Source organism: Argopecten irradians, chromosome 8 (assembly GCF_041381155.1).
Source record: "Argopecten irradians isolate NY chromosome 8, Ai_NY, whole genome shotgun sequence".
NCBI classification, from domain to species: Eukaryota; Metazoa; Mollusca; class Bivalvia; order Pectinida; family Pectinidae; genus Argopecten; species Argopecten irradians.
The window spans coordinates 14,037,795-14,065,614 of record NC_091141.1 but is presented as its reverse complement, the minus strand read 5'-3'; the positions used below and the strand labels follow the sequence as shown (position 1 = coordinate 14,065,614).

At 35.8% G+C, this 27,820-nt stretch overlaps 1 protein-coding gene across 1 annotated transcript; it reads left to right on the top strand.

Annotated features, from left to right (window-relative positions):
- LOC138329020 (ras-related and estrogen-regulated growth inhibitor-like) lies at positions 1 to 27,466 on the top strand. Its single transcript, XM_069275719.1, has 4 exons — positions 1 to 499; positions 24,047 to 24,103; positions 25,036 to 25,217; positions 27,062 to 27,466. The coding sequence occupies exons 1-4, from the start codon at positions 421 to 423 to the stop codon at positions 27,464 to 27,466; spliced, it is 723 nt and encodes a 240-aa protein (XP_069131820.1). The 5' UTR covers positions 1 to 420.
- Positions 27,467 to 27,820: the final 354 nt, after the last annotated feature.

The following is a 27,820-nucleotide window of genomic DNA, read 5'->3' as shown; positions in this document are numbered from 1 at the left end:
AGTAAGCAGTGTAGCAAACGTCCTCGGATGTGTGTGTCGTCTGCACCCTCCCGTTAGCACTTGAGTGTAAAAGGTTTGTAAGAGATATACCTACCATCATTACCGGGCAGCCTCACTAGTAGTTTTTGAATGGAATTTTATTTATGTTCATACGACAATACCATGGATGGTTGCTTAATACTTTAAACACTACAGATTGTCTACACTTAAACTGAAGGACCCACTTCATCGCTAGCTACTTTAAAGACGTAGATGATTTCCTGTTGCTTTATGTGCAGAATTGCTTTTTTTCTTTCTACTAGAGGTGTAAACATAAATAATCGTGATACTACACTTCACGAGTAACAATATGATTTATATGAAGGATTACTCTGTGGACGTTTGACCAGATCGTTTGAAACGTATTTCCACACATCTAGAATGATGACAACAAACGGGAAATCTAAATCTGTGGATAGCAGGATAGTGGTGCTAGGACGTCCGTGTGTTGGAAAGTCAGGTGAGCAATTGTATATATAATGACTGAAGGATAAATCGATAATAAGCCTTTGCACGGCGGTAAAACAGTTTGTATGTATTACTCTGTCGTCATTAGACGTGTTTAAGAAATCATCAGATATACATGTACAATATTAAGAACAATAGTAACTTGTTTCGTACCAAATACCGTTCAAATTTTTCCTTTGCATAATCAGAGCCGAATCACAGTATAATAATATCAAGGTTTGCGAAGAGGACAGTCCCCGAGAAGCTTGTAATCACTGTTAAGATAGGGAATGACCTTATCCAATGTATCATACTATGCCTTATGCAAATATCGCAGGCGTGAATCTGCACTAATATTTTGTTACATAATGTATAGGATTAAACCGTTTAACGATATTACCAAAGTTCATATTGTTTTATTCGACAAACAAAACATAACTCTTTAGTTCCAAAAATCAGGCCGCTGTTTAAAATGTAAATTATTTACCAATAATAAATCACATCTACTAATGTTTAGGGTTTATAAGAAGTTCACATATGGTTGTTGAATAACAATCGTCCCAATTATCCACGTTTGATATCTCTACATACCAAAGCCCAGTGTCTCCAGAGGCACAGGTTCCCTGTCTCCACAGGTCGGCGGATTATATTGTGATCAAGGACAAACGACCTATGTGGAGATGTTTATGTTTTGTTTGACCACAGACCGCTAAAGCTGGTGTGTATCTACCGTGAACCGATGTTAGTTACTGAGTGACCGCTGGCTTACACAGCACAGACACTGTGGTATTCACGGGTCTCGGCCAGGCCGCATTGTTGTTTTGACGAGAGGTAGTCAGGATAGTGTTAGATATCGTATTGCGAGTGTGAAGTATTCAAAACAAATACAGTCGTTTTATTAGCGAATTAGTGTTTAGACCTCATTTATTGCAATAAGAGACGATAAAGTACGCCTACTTCAAGCCATTAAGAAAAGACATCCGACTAAACCTGCATTATTGTACGTGTATAGGGCTCTGTGTACGTTTTTGATAGAAATACAATGTTTTTGGTCACTGCTTCAAATTTAATGTCCTGAACACTTTGAATTAAATGGTCTCTAATTCTTAATAGCATGTTAATAGCTAGTTATTTTTATTACATGTTAGTAAAGTATGCACTTAAGTATTTGTCTATTTTGTCGACATAATAACCTCATTCAATTAGTCATTGCTATACATGTATAAAGCGTTAACTTGTTATAAAAGCAGCAGGTATGTTTCACCTGCAATGCAACTGCTAAATTACGTTTTTTGTGTTTTGGTGGATTGTGGTATGTTTTGTTTGTCTCATTGTGATAAAGCTATACCAACGTAACATAGTGCCAAAACCAGTCATCAGATCATGCAACTGTATAATGTCGCATAAACCAAGATCATACATAATTTTATAAACATTTTACTATGGTGTGCAGTTATTGTTTTTGGTCTCGAGTTAAGGGCTCGCTCTGTGAAGAAGGCTCTGGGTTCTGTTTTCTTGTCGAGAGATCTATTCCATTTGGTAGTTTCTTGTCCAATATTGAAGGGTGCGCAACAAGAATTTACCAAAACCTCCAAAATTAAACGCATACATGCATCATATTGCATAAAGTGAAAATCATTAATGTATAATTTGTTTGTTTGTTTGTTTGATTAATTAACGTCCTATTAACAGCTATGGTCATGTAAGGACGGCCTCCCGTGTATGCGGTGTGTTGCGTGTATGTTGTGCGAGGTGCGTGCTTCGTCAGACTGCGGTATATTCATGTTGTGTCTTCTTGTATAGTGGAACTTTTGCCCTTTTTATAGTGCTATATCACTGGAGCATGCCGCCGAAGACACCAAGCAACACACCCCACCCGGTCACATTATACTGACAACGGGCTTATGTATAAGCATATGTCTTAAACTGACAATAGCACATTAAGCGTCATCAACCAACCACCCAACCATGACATGTTGTTAGAACTTCAAACTTGGTTCAACAAGTTACCTCTTATAACAACTTCAAAGTATTATTAAGTAAGGTATCTATATACCTGTATAAAAGGTACGACAAACACACAAGGCGCTTAGCAAGCTTTTAAACTATATGTAAATAAGTATTTCGTTCAAGACTAGTACGTGATGTTAACGACCAACATGTATCAAACTATAACTAAATGAAATGATATCAATCTAGATTTATTTATTTTAACAGATGTTTTCTTTAAATACTTAATAACATATTTGCTAATGCACAACAAAATCAGTACACAGTCAAATACCCAGTGTGTCAGCATCCACATACATCTTTTCAGCAAACCATTAACACAGTATGTGTTCGGTAAGTCGAACAATATCAGTAGAATTACGGTATACATTGTAGAAACTCCCTAAACTCGTAGGTCACACACTTCCTACTCGCTACTTACATGACCTGGCTGTTTTAGGATCAAACAAAGTAGTACCTACAACAGTTATATTGAATGTGAAATCAAAGCATCCATGATTTGAAATAAGTCTCCGAATATTGTGATGGCTTCTAGAAATACGAAACAATATCACATACCGATGTAGGTGAGGGTCATTGCAGGTAGGGCGTAAAAATTGTACCTGCTGCCCCTATCGCCTGATGGCAAAAGGCGACTCAATTTAGGATCCCGTGGCCGAGCTACACTCAAGTTTATATAAGTGGTAGTTTCTGCTACTGCTAAGCGCTCTCAGCATTAAGGGAGTAGGACGACTGGTTCACCTGTTGGCAGTATAATGTGACCTTTTGTGGTGGGTTGCTTGTGGTGTTTTCGGCGACAAACAAAACATATTGATAAGCACCAGTCCTTATTTTACACCGATTATTGTTAACATTCTATTAACAGATAGGGTCATTTAAGAATAAGCATCCCCTGTATGCAATGTATGGTGTTTGTGAATATCTTTCTGTTGGGAGACTGTGCTAAATGTATCACGGTATTCGCGGCGTGTTTGTCTTCTTGTTATAGTTAAACTATTCCTTATCCGTTTTATAGTGCATCTCACTCAAGACTTGATAACTATATTGTAGCATGCATGCATTATTTTCCAAAAAATTGATATCCTCTTTAATTATAGATACCACTGATTGGAAATGCTGAGTGGTTGCAGTAATACTATATTCCGAATTTGCATATTACAGAGTTATCTGCACTTACGGTTAGGTATTGCGCTCACAAAACAATGACGTAACAATCGACACATACCCGCAAGGGAGCTAACTCTGTAATATGCAAAGACGGAATATGTGGATATAGGTAAGCTGTGATTTTCTGTTGGTCCCATTGGATAACGTATGGTCATGTGGAGGTCCATATTTACCATATCAACTGGGTGTTTTAGAAACACTTGACTCGATATTGTTATTGTGATTTCACATTTTCAAAACATCTTGTTCTTCGGGACGATGTTGTATGAAGTTAGCTCTTCTATTATATAAGCATGCTAATTAAATATTATTATTGACTTTTTAAAGACATCTCTGTATCTAATTAAATAACCTCAAGGGCTTTAGATTTTATTAATATGGTTTTATACCGGCTTTCATTTTGACCTCAACAAAAGTTCATAATTGATAATTTTGACATATATTAAGTAGTGCTATGACCTTGGATATTGATAATTATGTTAAATATTGGGTAATGATATGACCTTGGGTATTTACATATATTGATCAACCGTGTATAACAGTTGTAGTGTTTGATAAAACAAATAAAAGTTACTGTTTTGCTGATGTTTCTGTATTTACAATACCCACAAGGAGCTGTAAATAGCGTTTGTTTAGAGAGTGTAAATTTAGATATATTTAGAACAAAACGTGCCTGTCTGCGGATTTTATATGAAATTATATAATTTAAGATAACAGAGACACTAAGATAAAGGATTGTGTATTTAAACACTTCAAGATGTCTGGATTAAGACCGTTGTGTGAAATGGCAACTGCTTGATGTTAAAGTGGCAAACCTTTCTGTAAACATTTTAAAATTAATAATAGCATTTGTATGAGAAACAAATTCTGTTGCTGGAGGTCAGGACTTTAATTTCATCCAATTATGCTCTTTGATGTCGGCCATATGTTGTGAATGCTTAACTAATTCCATTACAATGTCTAAGCCTTTTTTATTTATATATATAAACGATTACTTGTGTAACGGAAGCAGACAAAGACAACTAATTTTCAATTAAAACATATATATAAGACGGGGTATTATATAGACAACATGATCTCCCCTCTAACGTGTTAGCTCCGATTTCGTTGTAGAAATTACTTTTTCATTGATAGACTATACTAAAGGTTGCGAGAATGTATCTCATCTCCATATGTATTAGCACGTTCATTTTATCTTTAAATTAAATTGGGCATGAGATTATCAGGATATTTAACCCCTTTTTCACAAAAGTCGAGCATCTGTAAGCGAAGTAGATAAACATAACGCGTGGTTGTTGATATCTCGTATAACGACATATTTTTGTGTTGCACAAAGGTGTAGTTTACCAGTATAATTTTATGACATGTGGGCATGACACCAGCATGCGTACCTTTTGATATAAAATATGTGAGGGTCATATGTAACATTAAAAAATGGATTTTCGGCTTTGGCTGTATCTGTCACTTTTTATTGATGCTACAAGGAATACTAGTTATCATAGTTTTACAGGTGTCATATCAATGTTAAGAAACCTTTCATTTCAGTACGGCAATATGGAGCCAAAGGTTGAATAGCATCCGCAGTTAATTCATGGCGCCGCTACATATCGCTCATGTGCCACACTTCCAAATGTCAAAACCCAAACTGTAATAAATTCTCCTAAGATTGGGTAAAAGTAATCGGTCCAAAGAGCCCGTACATGATAAACATCTTGCTGTGCTAACCGAATTGTACGTTTAGATAAGCTATAACTACAACTCATTATTTCTTGTGCCTTCTCATTACATAGTTGTTTGTAGTCATATAAATATCATATTTCTTACCTCAATTTTACGTCAATTGAGAGTTTTTGGAGTCTTACAAAATAAAAACTATTTTATACACCAATCCTACGTCAATTAAGCATTGATATAAGAGAATCCAATGAGTAAACAGGAATGTGACGTATATCTACCAAATACAAGCCGACCGAAACTCATTTATCATATGATTACATATGACGTCATACCGTAGCGAAGAGATCGTGGAAATTCTATTATTCCTTTTAATAATATTTAGATCAGAGCATATACAGTACGGAATATATGAACGACAATGTTATAGGATGGATTGAATTATCAAAGACACAGATATGTAATAACTGTGGAAATTTTCAACCAATATTGGCAATTTCACATTTTATGTTGCGGTTGTGTGCAATATTATATTTGTCTGAAAATCGCTCGCATCTAATTCCGAATCTGTAGTATATTGAATAAGTACAATTTGCTAAATTATTATCAGATACGTTACCAATATTGCATACTGTATTTCAGTAGATATGATTTAGTCATTAAAACCACTCGTTATCTGATATTTACCGAGTAAGAGCAAGCCGTATATCATGGTAATAAGATGTACCGATAATAAAACTTACAAACTAGTTAATTTATGTTGGATAATTGGTTTATTCATTAGATTAGACTATCTTCCTTTTGAATATCGGTGTAGAAGATGCCATTAAGATCGACCTCCCGTGTATACGGTGTGTTATGTAGGAAGTGCATGCATGTTTTGGGAGCCTGTAGTATGTTCTTAATGTGAATCTTCGTAATAGAGGAACTCTTATCCTTTTTAAAGTGTTATCTAACTAAACAATAATTGGTTCAAATAATTAATATCTGAAATAACAATCTTGTAAGAGTGTTTTACCTAACCACTTATTACACAGGTGGTAATAACGTAAAGAGAGACTGTGCTGATCACAAACTTCTCATGATTATCTTTATATTGAATGTGACGATAAATGAAAAAGTCATCAATACTTTCATCTTATTAGTGAAGTTAATGTCATTTTGACTTTGACCATTTTCATAAGATACGACAAAGTGTAATAATTGGTAAATTTCTCTACAAAAGGTGTATCCTGCAAGCAAATAAACTTTACGTTACAAGAACTAATGTACAAGCAAATGGACAGAACAGGTGCTTGCTCTCTACAGGCTTGTTATAAGTGAATGATCATTAAAACTGCAGGAAGGAGGAGGAACCATTTTCTTTGCCCATCCATCATTTTGTCGACTTGTACGCAATAGCAGTATAATGGTACATCATTTCTGCTGGTATATAGGTAAATGGATTGCCAAGTCACCTCACCCCGACACATGGTTAAAGCGGCTATTATACCTGTCGACCGGAAGTAGAGGATACACTTGTACATGTAATAAGATGGTTGTTTGTTTTCTTCAGGTGTTTTGGTACTGTGAATCTGTAAAGTTATTTATATTAAAATTAAAACGTATTCAAGGATTACTCTTAATTATTTTATTAATGCATTTCTTAATTTTAGGTCACCTGAAACGAAGTCTAAAGTGACCTATTCTAATCGCCTTTTGTCCATCGTCGTGCGTCGTCCGTCATGAATCGTGAGTCCATAAACAAAAAAATCTTAGTTTTCAGGTTTGACGGAAGCAAAAACTCTTCATGGATTAAAAAGTAAAATCTAGACTTCAAGGGCCAGTATGTAGTGTTTATATGTCTTTGTTTCATTCTATTTCCGAACTCAGGTGGCCGTTAAGGCCCATGGGCCTCTTGTTTATAGTACAATGTAATATCTTTGTAAAATTACAAATGTAACTGTCCAACATAAGTTGACGGTGTTAGATATTATGCGGATTATGGTACTTTTGTCATTTTACCTCTGTAAAGTCGAGTTGCAGTTATTTTAAAACTTATGCATAGGTCTTTAAACCCTATTGTGGTGTGGTGGGTAATTATAATGAGCGTAAGTACAAATGTAGTATGGGTGTAATAATTTGCAATCAATACGAAACACCTTCGGTACGTGCGCACGTAAATGTAGACCTTTATTCAAGGTTAATGGGGTCAAATAGGTTAAAGCGTTTGAAAACTTTTTGTGAATAACAAAGAGGTCAAAAGACCAGATATTGGACATGTGACATGCTGGGATGTATGGTACCAAGTTTGTTAAGATAAATGACCCTTCATTCAAGGTCAAAGAGATTTAATAGGCTATAATCTTTATACGGCTTCTTGTGGATAACCAAGAGACCTAGGATCCGATATTAGGCCTATGACATGCTTGGATGAAGGGCTATCAAGTTTGTACAAATGGATGACTTTGATAGGTCAGGATGACCTATAGTCATCGTGCTTCTTGTAAATAATAAAGAGGCCCAAAGACCTGATGTTGGACTTGTTGCATGGTGGGGATCAAGCGACATCATGTTTGTTAAAATGAATAACCTTCATTCAAGATCCAATTCATCAAATATAACAGAACCTGAACTTCTATTAAAAGTTCGTTTGTATTGCCTTAATATTTGCCACTGCTATATTCTATGAGGTATTGTATTGGGATATTGGAAAGTAAGTTTGGTACCTTATTGTATATAAATTAATATTATTGTAGTAAAGGATTTGCTTGGTGAGTTTTGTTGATATGGATTTCTTTACCATAGGTTATTATGCCCTGCAGTTAGGGTTTAAGAACTGTGCGTGCTGCCCCTATTGCATGCTCATAAAGGTGACTAAATTTAGGATTTATTCTTTTCTTTCTTCCTAACTTACTTTTTTCTTCATAACGTTTCCCTTGACACCACCTCACTTTTGGCCTTTGGTGCAGCGCCCGCCGTTGTGAGGAAGGCTCTGGGTTCTAGGTTTCTGCTCCTGCTTAGCGCTCAGCATAACGGGAGTCGGACGACTCTTTCGCCCGTTGTCAGTATAATGTGACCGGGTGTTGCTTGGTGTTTTAGGCGGCATGCTTCATTGATATAGCACTATTAAAAAGGCAACAGTTCCACTGTACAAGAAGACACAATACGGATATATCACAGTCTCCTAAAACACGCATCTAGCACACATACACGCATCACACAGCATACATGGGAGGCCGTCCTTACATGACCCTGGCTGTTAATAGGACGTTAATTAATCAAACAAAATATAACTTTACCGGCCGGGTTCAACATTTAATATATTGTCGCATTCCGCACTTAGGCAGACGTCCCCTGTGTGCCACAGCAAAGTATGTGGTCAGGAGTCATCTTTGAAACCCGCAAATATTTCCCTACTTGAGATGGATAACACCACACAAGTATTTTAAGTCCGTTGCTCTTTGACGATAACAGGTTTGTGTATTTTTCCTGGCGCGAGCGCGTGCGTGTGCATGTACTGAATAAAGAACAGAACATGTTACGGATACTTGTGTTTTAATATCAAACGCGCCTCATCAATCGGACATGTGCTACTCTCATTATCGTTAGTATCTCCATCGATATAACGTTGGAGTTAACAGCACCTTATCTTTTCCTCAAGAAAGGTATTTTTTCTGACTTGTTGAACAAAAATATCATATCAACATTTATGTATAAACGTTTGATATTTAACATGGACTGCTGTGATTTGAACAACCAGATATCAAAATATAAAATAAATATTATGTAAAAATCTTGGCTTCAAACGAATACGCACACGAAGTGCGAGTGACCCGTTACAGTAAGTGCAGCATTAAAGGTGCGTTCCATGTTTTATGAGCATGGGCTTGTTACAATAACAAGAACCCATATCCAATCTCCAATCCCAAACTCCCCCGCAACACAAGATGGCCAAAACGTGAAACAATCACGATAAAATCTATACATATACGTTAAAGTTATTGCCGAAAAGCAATCTGTAATCCGTACCACGCCAGTATTGACTAATAAATAGAGTATAGATAACGGACGTAATGCACATGTTTCCATGTTAATAAACTGTATTGCCAGTGCCCGCGTCACGACACCTATACCTGTTGTTGTATATTTAGTAAATGATGATGACCGGCTAAATATCCTTGTTCTAATAGGATGTTGCCGTATACCATACATGATAAACATGTTGGTTTGTTTACCTGATCCAGACCAGCTGTGGCTCCCCTCCCTCTCACCATGAATACTCATTACATCGTTAGGTACCCTCCTTAACATGTTACAATAGGTTTGTTCCCGTCAAAGGTACGTTTATATTGAACACTCCAAACTAGGCCGAATTTATAAATCGTAAGCCGTGTTCACCGGATAATGCTTATATAAATATAGATAGAACGGCAAAGAACGGCAAAAAAACTCGGACTAAACCCAAATCGGTCTTAAAATATAACTTTGATTTTATTTGTTTTGAAATTGTTTAACGTCCTATTTCCAGTAATATACGTTTTGCTTGATGATAATCATTACACTCACCATTTCGTTGATTAATTATGTATTTATATATTTTGTCACATGTATGTTTGTCTCATTATGTGATTACAGTATATAATGATAAGATATTTATCAATCATGAACCTTGTTTGTGGTCCATAATTATGGACCTTGTTTGAAGTTCTTATAATGTGATATTGACATGGTATAATTAAATAATGACCGAGGGTCATATCCAAGGTTATTAATTTGTATATTTGATACATTATTGGTGTGAATAAAAACGCGGAATATTGGCTTAATTTTACTCGATACTCATAATGTCGATCTCCACATGACAATATATCTGTCAATGAGAATAAGGGAAAACTAAGCATATCTATAATGCAATAAAATACTTATTATATAAAATAAACACTTATATATATTATACACTATTAATACTAGTAAACATGATGACCGTACTGTATAATATTAGATATGTATTCGTTGTTTCATGGACCTGGAGAACCACTAATTTAAAAACAACGAAATTAGATCCACATTGGGAATAATTGCTTCTTCGGCTAACGAGTATTTCTACATACGAAATACTTTGAAAGCGCTAAACCATGAAAATAAAGCACTGAGCTCTATAATTTGGCAAATTTGACCTGCATACATGTACATGTAGCTCTATATGAGATTTAAGTAAATTCACGAAATTGCATTTCCACGAATTTAGCATCCACATCATTTGAAATTTGTAGTGGTGAATATTAAAAGATCTTCTTGATTCACGAGTATGGACATTATGGCACATACAACTTTAAATTTTGAAATTCGCGAATGTCAATCTTCGTGAGCGTGTTTTGAAATGGAAATCGCGAAATTTAATAGCCACGAAAGAAAGTTGTTTTGCAGTAAAACGTATTGTGTAAATAGAGAAAATATATTGACGGAAACAAGACAATAAAACACTTCTATGTGATAAATACAATACTCCCTATACAAGGAACTACTGTCTTACTACCGACTGACTATATCGTAACCAGAGTCTTTATTGGACGAACGTGAGACGACGCATCACATGTGTTATGGATTAGAGAGTCTACAGTAAGCCGAGACTTAAGGTATCCGCTGACATATATAGGCGTTTTCATGGCCATTTAATGACCTTTAGCGTCCCACAGCCTGGTCAGTCAATTAGGATGTCTAACACGCATATGAACATGGCCAGGTAGCAAAATAAATGTTCTCTTTACGCCAAAACACATGGAATAAGGTACTGTGTAAATTAGTTGAACACGTATAAATCATAAAGTGAACATGCATGATTTTTAATTCGCATGTGTCGGTATTGGATAATGAACATTACATATGTGTTGATTAGTGTCTTCGGTGGCATGTTTCAGTGATATAGCACTGTAAAAGGGGCAACAGTTTCACTATACAAGAGGAGACAATACGAACATATCGCAGTCTCCCAAAACACCCACCTCGCACTTCAGGCATGCTACACACTGAATACATGGGAGGCCGTCCTTACATGACCCTGGCTATTAATAAGACGTAAAAATAATCAAACAAACAAACAAACATCATTAGAAATATGTTCATTTCTACTCAGACAATTAATAATAAAGGTTGGGCATAATATTTTAAAGTAATATTTGCCGTATTTTCCATACTTATGAATCAATATCAGTTTTAAATATTTTTAGCAGTACTGCCAAAAAGCATTATGTGTACACATCTAGTTAAGTGAGTACCTACGGTCAGACCATAAAGCCATGTTGTGGTCTACAATTTCATTTGATATTTGTACAGTGTTATTAGTAATTGTACAGTGATTTCTGTTGGAAAGTTTCCATTTAAACATACATAAGGAATAAATAACAACAATTTTACAGTGCATAAATTATGTGGTGTAACTAAAATTTATAAGGCATCTGAGGCCATTTTCACTGTTAAATTCATCAAATTTTATGATTTTCAATAGATTAATAAAGAAAAATTAGCACATGTAACTTTAACCTGATATCCCCCCTTGCATACTCTGTCTGTATTAGGAGATACTACAATGTATGTCGTTGTTGTTTTCTTTGTGACCGTAAATGTATGATCATAAAACAGATGACCTAAAATAATCCCAATTGATAACCAACTAGACTGGTACTATTTGCAATCAATCAACAAGTTGCAATGATGTTAGTATGTTTTCAAAAGAAGGCAATATTGGATGCAATTCAACATGGAGCATCTCCAATCTACAAGCCGATTTTGACAGTTTCTAATTATGTTATCATCGCCTTCTTTCGCCACTATTCATCTGATTGGTTGTATCGATACACGTCAGAATGACAAAAATTATATCACGTGATATTTAACCTTTTTTGCGCTACTGATTGTTGTCATGATAACAAATTGAAGTTATCATATAATCTGCCTGATATCCCATGACTTCGTAACCTGGGGCGACTATATTGTGAGGTCATGACAGAAACGATAAACTGATGTCAGGATGTGAGGACGGTGGAGACAAAATAGTTTTTTTCCGACTAGATATATGCAGCATATTTTGGCGTTGAAATTATTAGGAATGTATGTTCGATGATGTTTAATTGTGTAACTTCATATTTATTTCCATAGCTGACCCTGGTTGTTAATAGGACGTTAAAATAATCAAACAAACAAACAATTTCCATAGCAATCTTCCCAAGCTTTCACCTCCAACCAAATGTTCATACAGGTACCAGTTTTGCGCCCATGTCAACCCTGTCCATAAAACATGTAAATACGTAATTGTTCTGTATATACATTCAATAGGAGCTGTCTTAAGAATAAATATGTAATAACATGTTTATTAATATATTTTTGCATAAAATTCCACGTTTACAATGTGTGCATTAAGTATTTACATTTTCGGATTCTAACAAATTTCGTTTAATTGCAATTCCTTGTCAACTCCCACATATGCGTGTTCATTACCAAAAACATTCAACAAACGATAATTGTATCATTTAATCGGATACATGTAATTGCCAATGCATAACTAGAACTACAGTGTATATACATACAGCCAGAAATGACATTACTTTGCACATGTTTTATGTGCATTTTGATTGATGGAGGGATTAAGGACGTTAACATTAGAATGTGTATCGCGATGTTGACTGATAAAAGGGAGATAGGATTTACTGGATACTGTATTATACACTTTCATTCACTTGATTATTGAGTTTTATCTCGATTCCATGGAACATGCAGAATATCTTCCGCGATTTATGAACCTATTACGACTCTCCTAAGGATTCAACTTCTCATTTGTTAGCAAATGTTTACAAGGTTCGTTTGAAATAAAATAAATCTTGTGAAGTAATATATCACTTTTCTGATCATGTTTTAACCGGTTTTATCGGGCATGCATTCAAACATGAACTATACATAAAAATAACTAGTTTCAGATTGATACTTGCAGATATCTTTACAAACGTGCTTGAACGTTTAGGGGATACTCCCATGTTTTATGCATCAAAAGATAAAAACGAATACTTGAAGATGATAACTCAAAACTTGATCCCAAACAGCAGTGTTTATTATTAGAAAACTTTATTAGCAGGAGGAAGTACATTGTCTTATATGGATCTTGCTAGATGAATATTGAACTTTTTTTTCTTTCTAAGTAACTTTCGTCAAATCTTAACACGCATTCATAGCGCAAATATCTCTTCATTTCACCTGCATACAATTTTTTAGTTATGAAATTTTCTCAGTAATATATATATTTCTATTAAATTACATGGTTACATCTTGCATTAATAAAACATGCTAATTGAATGCTGTAGACTTAAATCAGTATGTGCTATTTACATCACATTAAATGCATTTATCACTTATTAATGGAAATGCTATTCTGTTTATTATTTGAAAAAGTACAAAAACACCTGCCTAAACATAATACAAGATATTGAAAGACGACATTACTATATTCTCGTTTTAAATTGTGCCCAATTTCGTTTGAATGTTTCAAATAACATATTCAAGTTAAATAAACTAAAGCTTATTATTCACTTTGCATTCAAGCATAAACAAATGTATTTGTGCTAGGAGCTAAAATATAATCATACGGTATTTTATGCTCTAAACATTAACTGAACTGATGAGAGGCAAATGCAAAAGGGGGTTTTAATTGATACTTATTTAAAAAAAAATCATTCTCATACCCAAATGTGTCATACTGGCTGGTCTAGGGGAATACACTCATGTCGCCTGAGGCTGTATTGCACAAACACCTATGCAATAGAGCCCCGTGACGTCACAGCGTCATCAAAATTACTATTTTCAAGTTACAAATTTTAACATTTTTCAGAAACTATACTGGGTTCACTTTAAAAGACATAAACAACGGGATTTGTGTTGAAAATATAAAATTTTGACATATGGTGAATTTACTTGCAGTCGCGGTTTTTTTCGAATTTATTTCAAAGTTGCAGACAATCATACAAATGCAGTAGCAATATTGCAATAAAAGGTCGATGCTTAGCGCTCAGCATACCGGGAGTGGGACGACTGGTTCGCCCGTTGTCATAATGTGACCAGGTGGCGTGTTTAGCTTGGTGTCTTCGGTGGCATGTTTCAGCGATATAGCACTATAAAAAGGGGAATAGTTCCACTATACAAGAAGACAAAACACGAACATATCACAGTCTCCCAAAACACGCACCACGTATTTCATACACGCAACACACCGTAAACATGGGAGACTGTCCTTACATGACTCTGGCTGTTAATAGGACGTTAATTTAATAAAAAAAAAATATCTTAATCATCTACTTGATAGTGACATCACCACAGAAACGTGCGTCAATACTGTGATGTTACATACTAAATAAAACACAAGTGAATTATCATACTAATTTCTTGATATTATGCTAATGAATCAAACACGGCTTATGGTACCAAGCCCTGCACTGCAGGTAGGGCGTTAGAATTGTACCTGCTGCCCCTATTGCATGATCGTAAAATGCGACAAAATTTAGGATCTTTTCTATTCTCTTCTTCTTAACTGACTTTATCTTTCCTAACGCCTCCCTTGGCACCGCCTCATTTTTGGCCTTGAGTTGAGCGTTCGTCCCTGTGAGGAAGGCTCTGGGTTCTGTCCCCTGGCCGAGACACACCAAAGTCTATAAAAGTGGTAGTTTCTGCTCCTGCTTAGCGCTCAGCATACAGGGAGTTGGACGACTGGTTCGCCCGTTGTCAGTATAATGTGACCGGGTGGGGTGTGTTGCTTGGTGTCTTCGGCGGCATGCTTCAGTGGTATAGCACTATAAAAAAGGGCAACATTTCCACCATACAAGAAGACACAACATGAATATACCGCAGTCTCCCAAAACACACACCTCGCACAACATACCAACAACACACCGCATACATGGGAGACCGTCCTTACATGATATTGCTGTTAATAGGACGTTAATTAATCAATCAAACAAATAAACAAATAAGTTTATGGAACCATAAATGGAACCACGTTATCTAGAGGGAGTTGTTTTATTTATTTCCAATTAACAGCCATGCTGAATTAAGAACGGCCTTTCCGTTATGCAATGCGTTTGTGTGAATGTCTGTATATTATTGGAAAGCTGTGGTATGTTCGTATTTTGTCACTTTGCAATATTGGAATTTCTTTCCCATTTTATACTGGATTATACTTGGCATATATTATGACATACTGAATATGGACACACCTGTTGCCCTACACTCTGTATGCTCGTACTAATATATGTATTTGTATTTAGCAGCTACATTCATATGTACGTATTGTTACGAACTAAGTGTAACGATTTTTATTTGCAGGTTATCCTGTAATCCTTCTATCAGTTTGCTTTTCTATCTTTTCCACATCTCGATTATCTATAGGTAATAAATCCAGTGGTGCGTTCATTGTCAATTGGAAAAACATGTGATTTTATCTAGCGAGAAGTGCAATGTTTCATTTGTGAATGGGGGATCATGCCGAGTTACTATACATTAATTCTCTTTGTAAAGCAACACGGCGCAACTCCTGAGAGGACAAATAGGTCATTAGCATGTTCTCTGTAGCTGAGAACTTTCGTAGTACATTTCTAAACGGTCTACCTTGACTTTGATCTGGAACCAAGGAAACCATCAATACGATATTAAACCCTTAAATCTAAACCTGGACGAAAAGTGGATTAAACGCGCGTTAGGCGAGTTCTAACTTGACGAGCATTGGTTGCCTGTTTTTTCGTTTGAATTTGTCTCGATGATTTTAGTGTTCTACTTCTTGCCTCAAAATTTACGATAGCAATTTAAATCGCACTCCAAATTAAGTTGCTTAACGCTAACTATTTTCATCCTGTATAAGTAAGTAATCACTTCGCTGAATCTTTACACAGGAACTTTAAATTACTGGCATTATGGCTATAGGCATGAGATCGTTTAGCTGTTACTTGTTGAGAAAGAGAAAACACTATGGGAGCTGACAATGTATTTGTGTACCATTCTTTACCTTGCCTAGTCTACATGTACTTCTTGTAGATCCATTAAACGTTTAATATGGAAATAGAATCAAGAAAGTCTGAAATGATTACCACGACAATGGATGACAAATATTAGTATGACATATATATCAATATCATCTTATTTTAGCATCACTTTACCACCGTAAAAAAGCCCCCACTAAAATGTATCGTTATCAGCCCCCACCTTCACCCGAGGATAACAATTGATCTTATTCATCTGAGAATCCTAGCTACCTAATAGATTCAGATATCTTGTTGAAGCTTGACCTAAAAATTTTAACCGACTGTATGCATTTTTATTATGTAGATTATTGTTATCAAACATAGCATCGGCCATAAAAACGAAATAAATTTGGAATATATGATTATATATACCATTATAAACTTCAGGTCATCACAACAGATTGTTTACATATCGTTATAGTGTACCATATTCGCGTTGTAGAATAAATAATTCATTAGAAGATTTAATCTATATCGGGGAATTCTTTTTTTTACAAATAGGATTCACATTAAGAGTGCGACTTCCGAAAAAGAACAAACATACTTGTTTATGCCGTCGCGTATAAAATAATGGCAAAATCGAAATCCAAATGGAAAGTTATAAACTAAACACGTTTAGATGTACACACTATATTATTGGTTAGAGACACGTGACAAGCACTATCGAACTCAGAGTCATGGACAGTATCCATCAAACATAATGTAAATAAATCTGGCTGCAATTTCAAAACGCATCAAGAATCTGTCATGGAGCCACGTTTCGAGTTCGAATACCACGTAGGGTAATTGACCGAAGGTAGGTGATTTTTCTCAATGTTTTTGTCTTTCCTGCATTTCCTAAATTTGGCTCTGTTTTCATATTACTAAACTTTCAATCATTTTTCATTATTGTAATTGAAAAAAAAATAAAACAAAGAAATTGGAACCTATTGGTTATATCTTGTATTAGCACAAAATTGAATTAATAACAGTCCATATCTCAAAGCAAAGTCTGTAAAAAGGGGAAAATATTTTTAGCTCACCTGGTCCGAAGGACCGAGGTGAGCTTAGGGAATACATGTACCGGCGTCCGGATTTCAACAAAATTTGACTGGTAGAATCCTTATGGGCTACTAACTGAAAATTGTACAAAAGATGGGGCTGACCCCCCAGGGGCCTGAGGGGCGGGGCCAAAAGGGGTGAATTTTGGCTATTTTCATATAAACGACTTCTTCTCCGAAACTAAGCTGGGATAGCACACATAATGCAATGGTAGCATCAATATAGGGTGGGGATACAAATTGTACAAATTATAGTGCTGACCCCCTGGGGGCCTGAGGGGCGTGGTCAAGGGGTCAATTTGGCTATTTCCATATAAACGACTTCTTCTCTGAAACCAAGCATGGGATAGCACCCATAATGCAATGGTAGCATCCTTATAGTGGGGTCAATTTGGCTATTTTCATATAAATGACTTCTCTGCAACTAAGCATGGAATAGCACCCATAATGTAATGGTAGCATCTTTGTAGGATGGGGATTCAAAACTGTACAAATGATGAGGCTTACCCCCTGGGGGCCTGAGGGGCGGGTTCAATTCGGCTATTTCCATATAAATAACTTCCTCTCTGCAACTTAGCATGGGATAACAGCCATAATACAATGGTAGCATCCTTGTTGCATCCTTATATGGAGGGGATTCAAAATTGTGCAAATGATAGGGCTGTCCCCCCCCCGGGGGGGACCTGAAGGGTGGGGTCAAAAGTGGTCCATTTAGCTATTTACATATAAACAACTTCTTCTCTGTAACTAAACATGGGATTACGCCCAAAATGCAATGGTAACAGCTTTATAGGGTTGGGATTTCAAAATTGTGCAAATGGTGGGGCTGACCCCCCGGGGGCCTGAAGGGTGGGGGTCAATTAAGCTATATCCATATAAATGACTTCCAAGCACGGAAGAGCACTCATAATGCAATGGTAGCATCCTTATAGAATCGGGATTTGAAATTGTACAAATGATAGGGCTGACCCCAGGGCCTTACACGGCAATAGACGAGGGCCCAAAAAGGTCAATTAGGCTACTATTTTCATATAAATTACTTCCTCTCTGAACCTATGTATTGGATAGCATATTTGTAGGGTATCAATGGCATCATTATATGGTTGTGATTTAAAATCAAACTTTAGAGTCAATTTTGCTAATTTTTCTAATTGTAAAAGTCTATGTGATAATTACTTAAAAAACAGGTGAGCGATACATGCCCTCTTGGCCTCTTGTTTTACTGAGATGAAAGGAAAGTACAAGCAAAAGTATAATTGTGTGCTTGGGAGAAGTTATCGATTTGAGATACTGTGGCGTCATTCGCAATATAATTCTAGATCAATTTCGGGTCAGCTTACAGTCTCCAACAAGGAAAGGGTTATTGACCTAGCATCAAATTAATGACTTTATGACAACTATTGTACAGGCCCGAACAGTAACTAATGATTCAGTCATGAATACCTATGTTGTTTGAGTAATGTGATGATTTAATAAACTCGAAACCCATGCGTCTGTAGATAAAGGTAGATGTATGGTACCGTATAACTTTACCTGTAAACAAATTTATCACAGAGTTAATTCAATAATGTTCACTTGTTAACACGAACATCAATGGATATGTCATGGCCGTACATTGTACGATCATAGGTTAAACTATTAATATGTAGAACTGATCATGAATCTTGATTTTTTTCCGCTAAGTTTTTTGTTTTGTGTCAAACACGTTCTTAATGCATTATGAAACTATGAAAACTAGAGTTTGTCGCGCTTTTGTGTAAGTTTCAAAACATCCCTACCCGGCAGATTGGGCTTGAATTGTGCATGCTGTCACCATTGGTTAGTTCTTCTTTCCCTGCCTCAATATCCTCGGCAAGAGAATGGCAATATATTTCCTCTTTCGTAACGCTCAGCATTGAGAGTTGGATAACTTTGTAAGTAAAATGTGATCGGGCAGGGGGCTGTTCACTTTTTTATTGTTTGTGTGATAAACCATTTCTAAGTCATTGTTTATCTCCCTTAGTTGAACCAAAAGTGAGAACGATATGTACGAAAACTAAAGGTACCCTTTACTTGCGCCATCACTCTGAAGCATGCTATCAGAGACACCGAGCACCACACCCCATCTATAGTTTGTATATTGTCCGTATTTCTGTTTCAACTAATGGGAATAATTCACGTACCACGTGGTACCCGACAACGTTTCTGCGGGACTATTGTTTCCATTGGTGATTGGATGACGTCAAAAGATGATAGCCCGCGATAACGTCATTTCAGCAGGCAGATTACAAATAGTAACGTTCAATCACCACTGGAGAAACTAGTCCCGCACAAACGTTATTTTGTATCACGTGGTACGTAAATTAGTTTCATTGAGGGGAGACAATAACTTAGAATAAGTGATTAACCAAAGTGCAAAGCAAGCCAATCTTAAATATACCATCATCCAAGGCTGGTTTTAACGTTAACATAAATCTTGCTTACATATATGTAAATACAGTGTTTTAATTTACATGGACACAGATGTCGTAAAACAGAAAAATGGTCGCAATTTTATAGTATACATGTGTAATTTAATGGTACAACTGCAAATTAAAAAATGCGATTTTATAATTTCATTTTCAATTTATGACTCATATGAAGACAATTTTATCCCGTTTTCGTGTCAAAATACAAAATCTAAATTTAGTTTGTTTACTAGAGAGGAATGCTAATTCCATTTTAAAAGTAGTAAATACTTTCTTAGTATTAGAACGAAAATCCGTTTGATTGAATACCGAAAATACGGTCCTTACTTAGTCTTCACAAACAAGCTCACTTGGTCCTGGTATATCACTGGGGATTGTAGGGAATTTTTTTTCATCACATTGTCATCACTGTTCATAAAGCGTGACCAGAGTCATCCGAGGACATCCAACCCCTTCTTGGTTTTATTCTTTCTAAGACGGTTAGAATGTAAATGACCATCAAGTCCTTGACCGAGGTCAAATATTTGCCATAGGCGCCAGTTAGATGGATTTTGTTACGTACGTAATGTATGTTTACCTTTGTCTTAAGCCGATTTGAACTCTTCTCAATAATAAACAATTCCATCATACCAGGTGTCTCCATTTACAAGGGTTATGTTCCTTTGATATTACTTCACCATTCTACTACATATTATGATATTTCATAAAAGTATAAATATCTCGGACTCACGATCTAAGACATCCAATCGCCTAGCTAATTATACCCGCGTGTTACACCACTACCTCCTCAAAACCTCACGTTTCAAAGTCAAAGTGATGGTCGCCTGTTTATTCAAGAACTTGAAATATATGATCCAATTTGTAGGGTACATATTTTGATTTGTTCATACAATATTTAGTTTTAGACCAAAAAAGTTAATATCATGTATCTGTTTAGTATCAGTTTGATTTCAAAACGTCATGTTAAACATATTTGGATGGTTTACTGTCAGAAAAAAATGCACTTTTATAGTGGTTTTTTACAGAAGGTCGGTACAACAAAGAGCATTACTTATTTTTTCACATCATGGACCTTGACAGGCCAGACAGATCAGCGAGTTTCCACTCGGCTACGCTGATACTCCCTAGATCTATCTACTATATTCATCCTATTCAGCATTCGGTAAAGTACATTTGTTGGGGTTTTTTTTCGACTGATAATATGGCGTCTCTAAAAGAAAAAAAAATACGAATAGAAGAAAAGTTTAGATTTATATAAAACTATAATGCGTTTCTAAATCAATAATTATTTAATGTAACCAATTTCGAAAAATCTTGAAAAAACTGCTAATACGTATGATTTAATGTAATTTAAATTACAGGCTACAAAGATCAGTTATATTTGGATCTCATAACTGGTCGATTTACGATATGGTTTTGCTCCCTCTCTTCATTGGAGTGTTTGAATACCTCGAACTTAACAATATATTATCATTTGTTCATTATTGTACATACTACATCTTTCACTGATTTGTTGAGAGGCCTCAAACTGTTGTCACGTAATGGATAGTTTATATACTGTTTTAATGGCTTGATCGCAAAGGGCAATTTAAGTTTATCTGTTTCTTTTTTTGTTCTTAACGGTTTTGAACTTCCTGTTTTTCCTGACATTATCTGACGAAGCGTCATTTTAGTGTCAGCCTATGTAAATATTTCTATAATTTCTTTCCCCCAGCAAAGTAGAATCTATAATCTATAAGTAGTAATATATGTTACATATATATATATATGTGTGTGACTGTATAATGCTCAGGATTTAGCCTACAAATATGTTTCATAATATCACAAACGACCAAATTACCGTTCAGCAGTCCCCCACAACTTTATTACTCATGAAGTTGAGAATTTGAAACCGTGTAGATACAGAGGAAAGTAGATCAGATGACATATGTGACAACAAAACCATATTATAAATGCCCATTCTGCTGGTAGAAATGTACCCCTTACATAATCGTATATGGCTATTAAATTGAGCCCTGTAGGTAGGGCGTTAGAATTGTACCTGCTGCCCCTATAGCATGAACGAAAAAGGCGACTAAATTTAGGATATATTTTTTTCTTCTTCTTATCCGACTTAATCTTTCCTAATGCCTCACTTGGCACCGCCTCATTTTTGCTTTGAGTTGAGCGTTCGCCCATGTGAGGAAGGCTCCGTGTTCCGTCCACTGGCCGAGTGATAGTTTATGCTCCTGCTTAGCGCTCAGCATACAGGGGTGGGACGAATGGTTATAGAGGACACTAACATGAACATACCGCAGTCTCCCTTTTGTTTGTTTGTTTGATTAATTAACGTCCTATTAACAGCTATGGTCATGTAAGGACGGCCTCCCATGTATGTGGTGTGTTGCGTGTATGTTGTGCGAGGTGCTTGTTTTGGGAGACTGCGGTATATTCATGTTGTGTCTTCTTGTATAGTGGAACTGTTGCCCTTTTTATAGTGCTATATCACTGAAGTATGCCGCCAAAGACACCAAGCAACACACCCCACCCGGTCACATTATACTGACAACGGGCAAACCAGTCGTCCCACTCTCTGTATGCTGAGCGCTAAGCAGGAGCAGAAACTACCACTTTTATAGACTTTGGTGTGTCTCGGCCAGGGGACAGAACCCAGAGCCGTCCTCACAGGGGCGAACGCTCAATTCAATGCCAAAAGTGAGGCGGTGCCAAGGGAGGCATTAGGGAAGATAAAGTCAGTTAGGAAGAAGAGAAAAGATAAGATCCTAAATTTAGTCGCCTTTTACGATCATGCAATAGGGGCAGCAGGTACAATTCAACTCACTTATACCGCAGTCTCCCAAAACTCACACCTCGCACTTCACACACACTGCATACATTGGAGGCCGTCCAAACATGACCCTGACTGTTAATAGGACGTTAAACAATCAAACAAACAAATGATTATATTTTAGCTATCATCTTTTCTCCTAACTTACGTTCTTCTTTTGGTCATAAGGTGGGGGCTCGCCCCTGTGACGAAAGTTCTGGATCATGTCCCCTGGCCAGGATACATCATAGTTTACATTTTATATACGTGACAGTTTCTGATCCAACTTTAAAAATGCCTTTACGCTAAGCATAAGGGATTGGGATGACTAGTGTTCCCAGTTTCATTATATTGACCTGGTGGGATGTGAAATTTGTTAGTCCGACTACACCAAATATTAAAACGAATTTGTACATAACATACATCAATCTTTATCACTTTCATCACTGTTCTTAGGTGTATTATTAAGCCGTTAAAATGCAAGAATTAACACATGTTTGGTACCCCAGTTCCACTACTTATATTAAAGTAATTTGTTGTGTGTGGAAGATTATTAGGGAGAACAAAACCACATACTGACTGGTCGACATTAGCAGTAACAGTAATATATGTATATTGACTTATTCCATTCATAGTCTTCGTGATCACGGTACTTATCATAACTTCTCTGGTGTTCGACGAACTCTTCAATCTCATTCATGCTTTAGTCTAACAATTGTAAACATTCAGACGGTACACGAAAAATGCGATGTATCGGTTTGATAAAGGTTGTTTTAATTGACACCTTTATTAGCGTAAGAACGGTAATAGCCTAATCCATTCCGTACCTGGTAGATCTAATACTTGCAGTTTATTTATCATTTCATTCAGACCCATTCAAGCGTAAATTACAGCATAGATACTGATATTGTAACCTCATTATATCGACTATTTACATGTGTGCCTTGTGACTGTTGTGCTTAATAAGACTTAAAGTGTTCGGCGAATTAAACATCATCGTTTTACGTTGTTTGGCCGATAAACTAATCTCAAAACTATTGACACCACTTGCTTTTACTGATGCATTCATATCCATGTTGTGAATACTATAATGTTTCGATATTTATTGTTCAATTCTTTAAGATACTGTTATAATTAGTTGAGTGGTATTTGTTCAAATAATGCATATTTACTTTTATTTCATAAACTCGTTATGTTTACATTAAGTTGTCTGTCGATTTTTCCAAATATTAAGCGTGTTGGTTGACACAGACTCCTCAGTATTTTAAACAACAAAGCCACATTTATATTATATTTATTTACGTTGAAATAATATGACATTTTTGCTTTCTGGAATATGAAAATGTGAGATGAATGTAACAATATTTTTGTCTGTTTCAGCACTCGTAGTACGGTACCTTACCAAGCGCTTCATTTGGGAATATGATCCGACACTAGGTGAGTTCCAAGTGAAAACAGCATCTGCATGTCAAATATTCCTTCAGCAGCAACAAAAAACTGTATAGCTATTACCATGAGAATAGTTATCATATCCAAATTTCATTTCAATGTCAATCAATGTCATGGTTAATTTTAAACGCATCATCAACAAACTGTAAACTAGCAACAAGAAAATGTAAAACCTACAGACAGTTTCGGTATTTCAAGGTATAGTGAATTTTGGGACTGCAAAAATATTTGCTTTAGAATGTACAACTTAATGGATTTCGTGTTGTAATTCCCTCAGTGTGTCGTTACATTACCGTAAATGTAATTATTTACGCAATCAAATTTTAGCACAAAACCGATTTCCAGCATGTAAGCGTACTTACCAGAATATGTATATACATATGTAAACAATACACCAAAAAGCACAAAAAACGACTTTTGATTTTTAAAAAGGAAATGTAAATGAGATTGATAATTTCGTAAAGTCGCAAAAGTTATTAACTCAACGTTAACACCACACTTACCATCGCTTCATAAACAATCTAATTAAAACAAATTTAGTGTACATTTTCATAACACCTATCACTCACAGCGAAATGAATCTTCACTGTTAACATAGATTGCACTTGAAAACTTTGGTGTTGTAACCCTTGTCTTATGCTATCGGTATCACCTTCCGTATTTTAATGTTGTTTTTAAGAAACTTTTTTTTTATTTTTGTTTTAAAAAGGAAGTGGACCTTTAATGGACTTAATCATTTGTTTTATAAATACAGCTAATGAGTGTACATTTCTTCCATATTTATTTACTTACTTGTTTTAAAATTTATACAACAATGATGTAGATAAACTGTCTGTATTTGTCATATAAAAGAAACTAATGATATAAATGATATATTCCCGTGTATTCCTTTTAATATTAAAGTTTTTATGTACTTTTAGAGTGCACATACAAACACCATACCATTGTGGATGACGAGCCAGTTGTCATTGAGATTCTGGATACAGCAGGACAGGTTGGTAAACTTGCTGTGAATTTAGGAAAAGATGATCTATATAAAGGACCAACGCATCCGTGTCTGATAGAAAAGATTATAAACAATGAAAAGAACATCAACGAGCATGTAATTACAATTTTTTCGATACAATTATGATATTGGTAATAGGTTTGGCAAAATTGTCATTTGGTTACGATGGTTAACATTAAAGGTCGAACACTAATATAAACACTCCTATATTCCGACTACCTGGTATAAACGTTTACGGGGTCCCACCAGATAATAGTTTGATCCATATTATTATACAGTACTAATGCACTGTACTTGAGGAAGGTTCTATTAGTATTTTGTATTTGGCCGTTATAGACATTTGTCTGTCATATTGGTAGCAATAATTACGACAAATTCACCATTTATCACTGTTATGAAGGTAAAAAGCATATGTGTGATTATTAGTGTTATTGACAGTAGAATTTATTAAATTGAAACCTTACACTTAAGTCTATAAAAGTGGTAGTTTCTGCTCCTGCTTAGCGCTCAACATACAGGGAGTATGACGACTGGTTCGCCAGTTGTCAGTATAATATGACTGGGTGGGGTGGGTTGCTTGGTATCTTCGGCAGCATGCTTCAGTGATATAGCACTATAAAAAGGGCAAAAGTTCCACTATACAAGAAGACACAACACGAACATACCGCAGTCTCCCAAAACACGCACCTTGCACTTCACACACGCTACACACCGCATACATGGGAGGCCGTCCTTACATGATCATAGCTGTTAATAGGACGTTAATTTATCAAACAACCAAACAGCAATTCTAATACCCAGTCCCAAGCAAACACATCGTAAATACTATGTTCAGTGATATGGACATTTGTAAGGTATAACCTAAAGGAGAAACATTACTATTCTTATATCCATATTTTAGAAATAGTTGATAAGGAAAAAACGCACGTGTAAATGGATGACAATCGCACTTTTATCTGGTGAAAATATATTTGATTAATGTATCGGTTATCACCATGTGTCCTAACACTGCTCAACTTGATAACGAGAAAAGTGGATATTGTACTGTATAACAACCTTGACATAGTATTTCCCAAAGACATGACAGTGTGTATTACTGTACTAAGTGCACAAGTATACCAGGCACAAAATGAGACTCCGATAGCCAATTATTTTCAAGGTTTTACATTGTATTAATAGTCATAAACATCAAGTATATTGATTCCCGTGCCTAAGTGGTTGATGGACGTTACTTTCTTGAAATATCCCTTTACTTCAGGGATATGTACACTGATTATATGTTATGTTTGTTTTTGGCCGTGAGCTCAGCGTTCGTCCCTTTGGTGAAAGCTATGTTTTCCGTCACTAGTCTTTAAAAGCTGTAATCCTGATTAACGTTCATCATTACAAACCAACGAAATAAAATATTGTAGATCATACTCGGATAATTCGAAAACCCGGCTTAATACGAAGTGTTTGCCGATCCTGGCCGAATTCTCTCTTTGTCTAAAGAACTCGGATAATTCGATTTCGGAAAACTCGAAGAACTCAGATAATAAGCAGAAACTTTGGGCCAGAATGACAAAAATCATACATAAAATGTTCTTATAACTAGAAATGACATTTTTTTGGACAACGAGATCGCCGAAAATACCGTTTTCTTTTTCATAAATCTGCATTAGAACACCATTTCAAAATATATATCTTATATAGATCGGTTTTATTGTTATAATTTTGAAACTACTATCGCGATTTTGACATCTCTCTTGTTAATATCGTTTTACGACATGGAACTAGTCTATATATACCAGGTAAAGATATCGACATATGTAGACATGAGAACTCGCTTAATTCGAACACTCGGATAACTCGAAGTTTTATCTCGGTCCCTTCGAGTACGTATTAACCGAGTTATGCTGTATATTTCATTTTCTAATTATTTTTTTCTACTCTTATCGCAGGACGAGACTATCCACCGAGAAGGCCATGTTCGCTGGGCAGATGGTTTCGTGTTAGTCTATGCAATCAACGACAGGCAAAGTTTCGAGGATATCTACAGCATAAAACAATACCTGGATGAAATAAAGAGGACAAATGTACAGTGTATACTTGTGGGAAATAAAACTGATCTTCTCCACGAGCGGAAAATAAGCACTTCCGAGGGACAGAAATTAGCTCAGGACATGGCATGTGCATTCTTTGAGACATCCGCAAGTGATGGCGGGGAGGAAATCTGTGAACTATTTTGTGAACTCCATCGTGAGATAAAGCGCCGGAAAATGATCGAAAACAAACCACGCAGGCGCAGTTCGGGCCGGCAACATAGTTCGTCAAGTTCTAACGAAAAATGTTTAATAGCATATTGATTATATAATGATAAGTTCTGCTATACATATCGTCATCTGGTTTATGTTACTTACATTTGATTGTGTTGTCCTTGAACGTTCGTATTGTCCATTGTTAAACGTTCATTGGTGTAATTTCATTCGCATATCACTGTGCAATTATAACATTGATTACAAAATACAGTATCATCATCATCATCATCATCATTCTTTTTTCCTCATAAGTTCAGGAGTACAGGGAATGAAAAAAAAAGTTGATGCATTGTAGATTTATTGGAACAGATCACAAGTTCGTCAAGTTCTAACGAAAAAATCAAAAGTTCTTCAGAAAGTTTAGACATAATTACATATGGCTGCGATACCATAATAATCAAT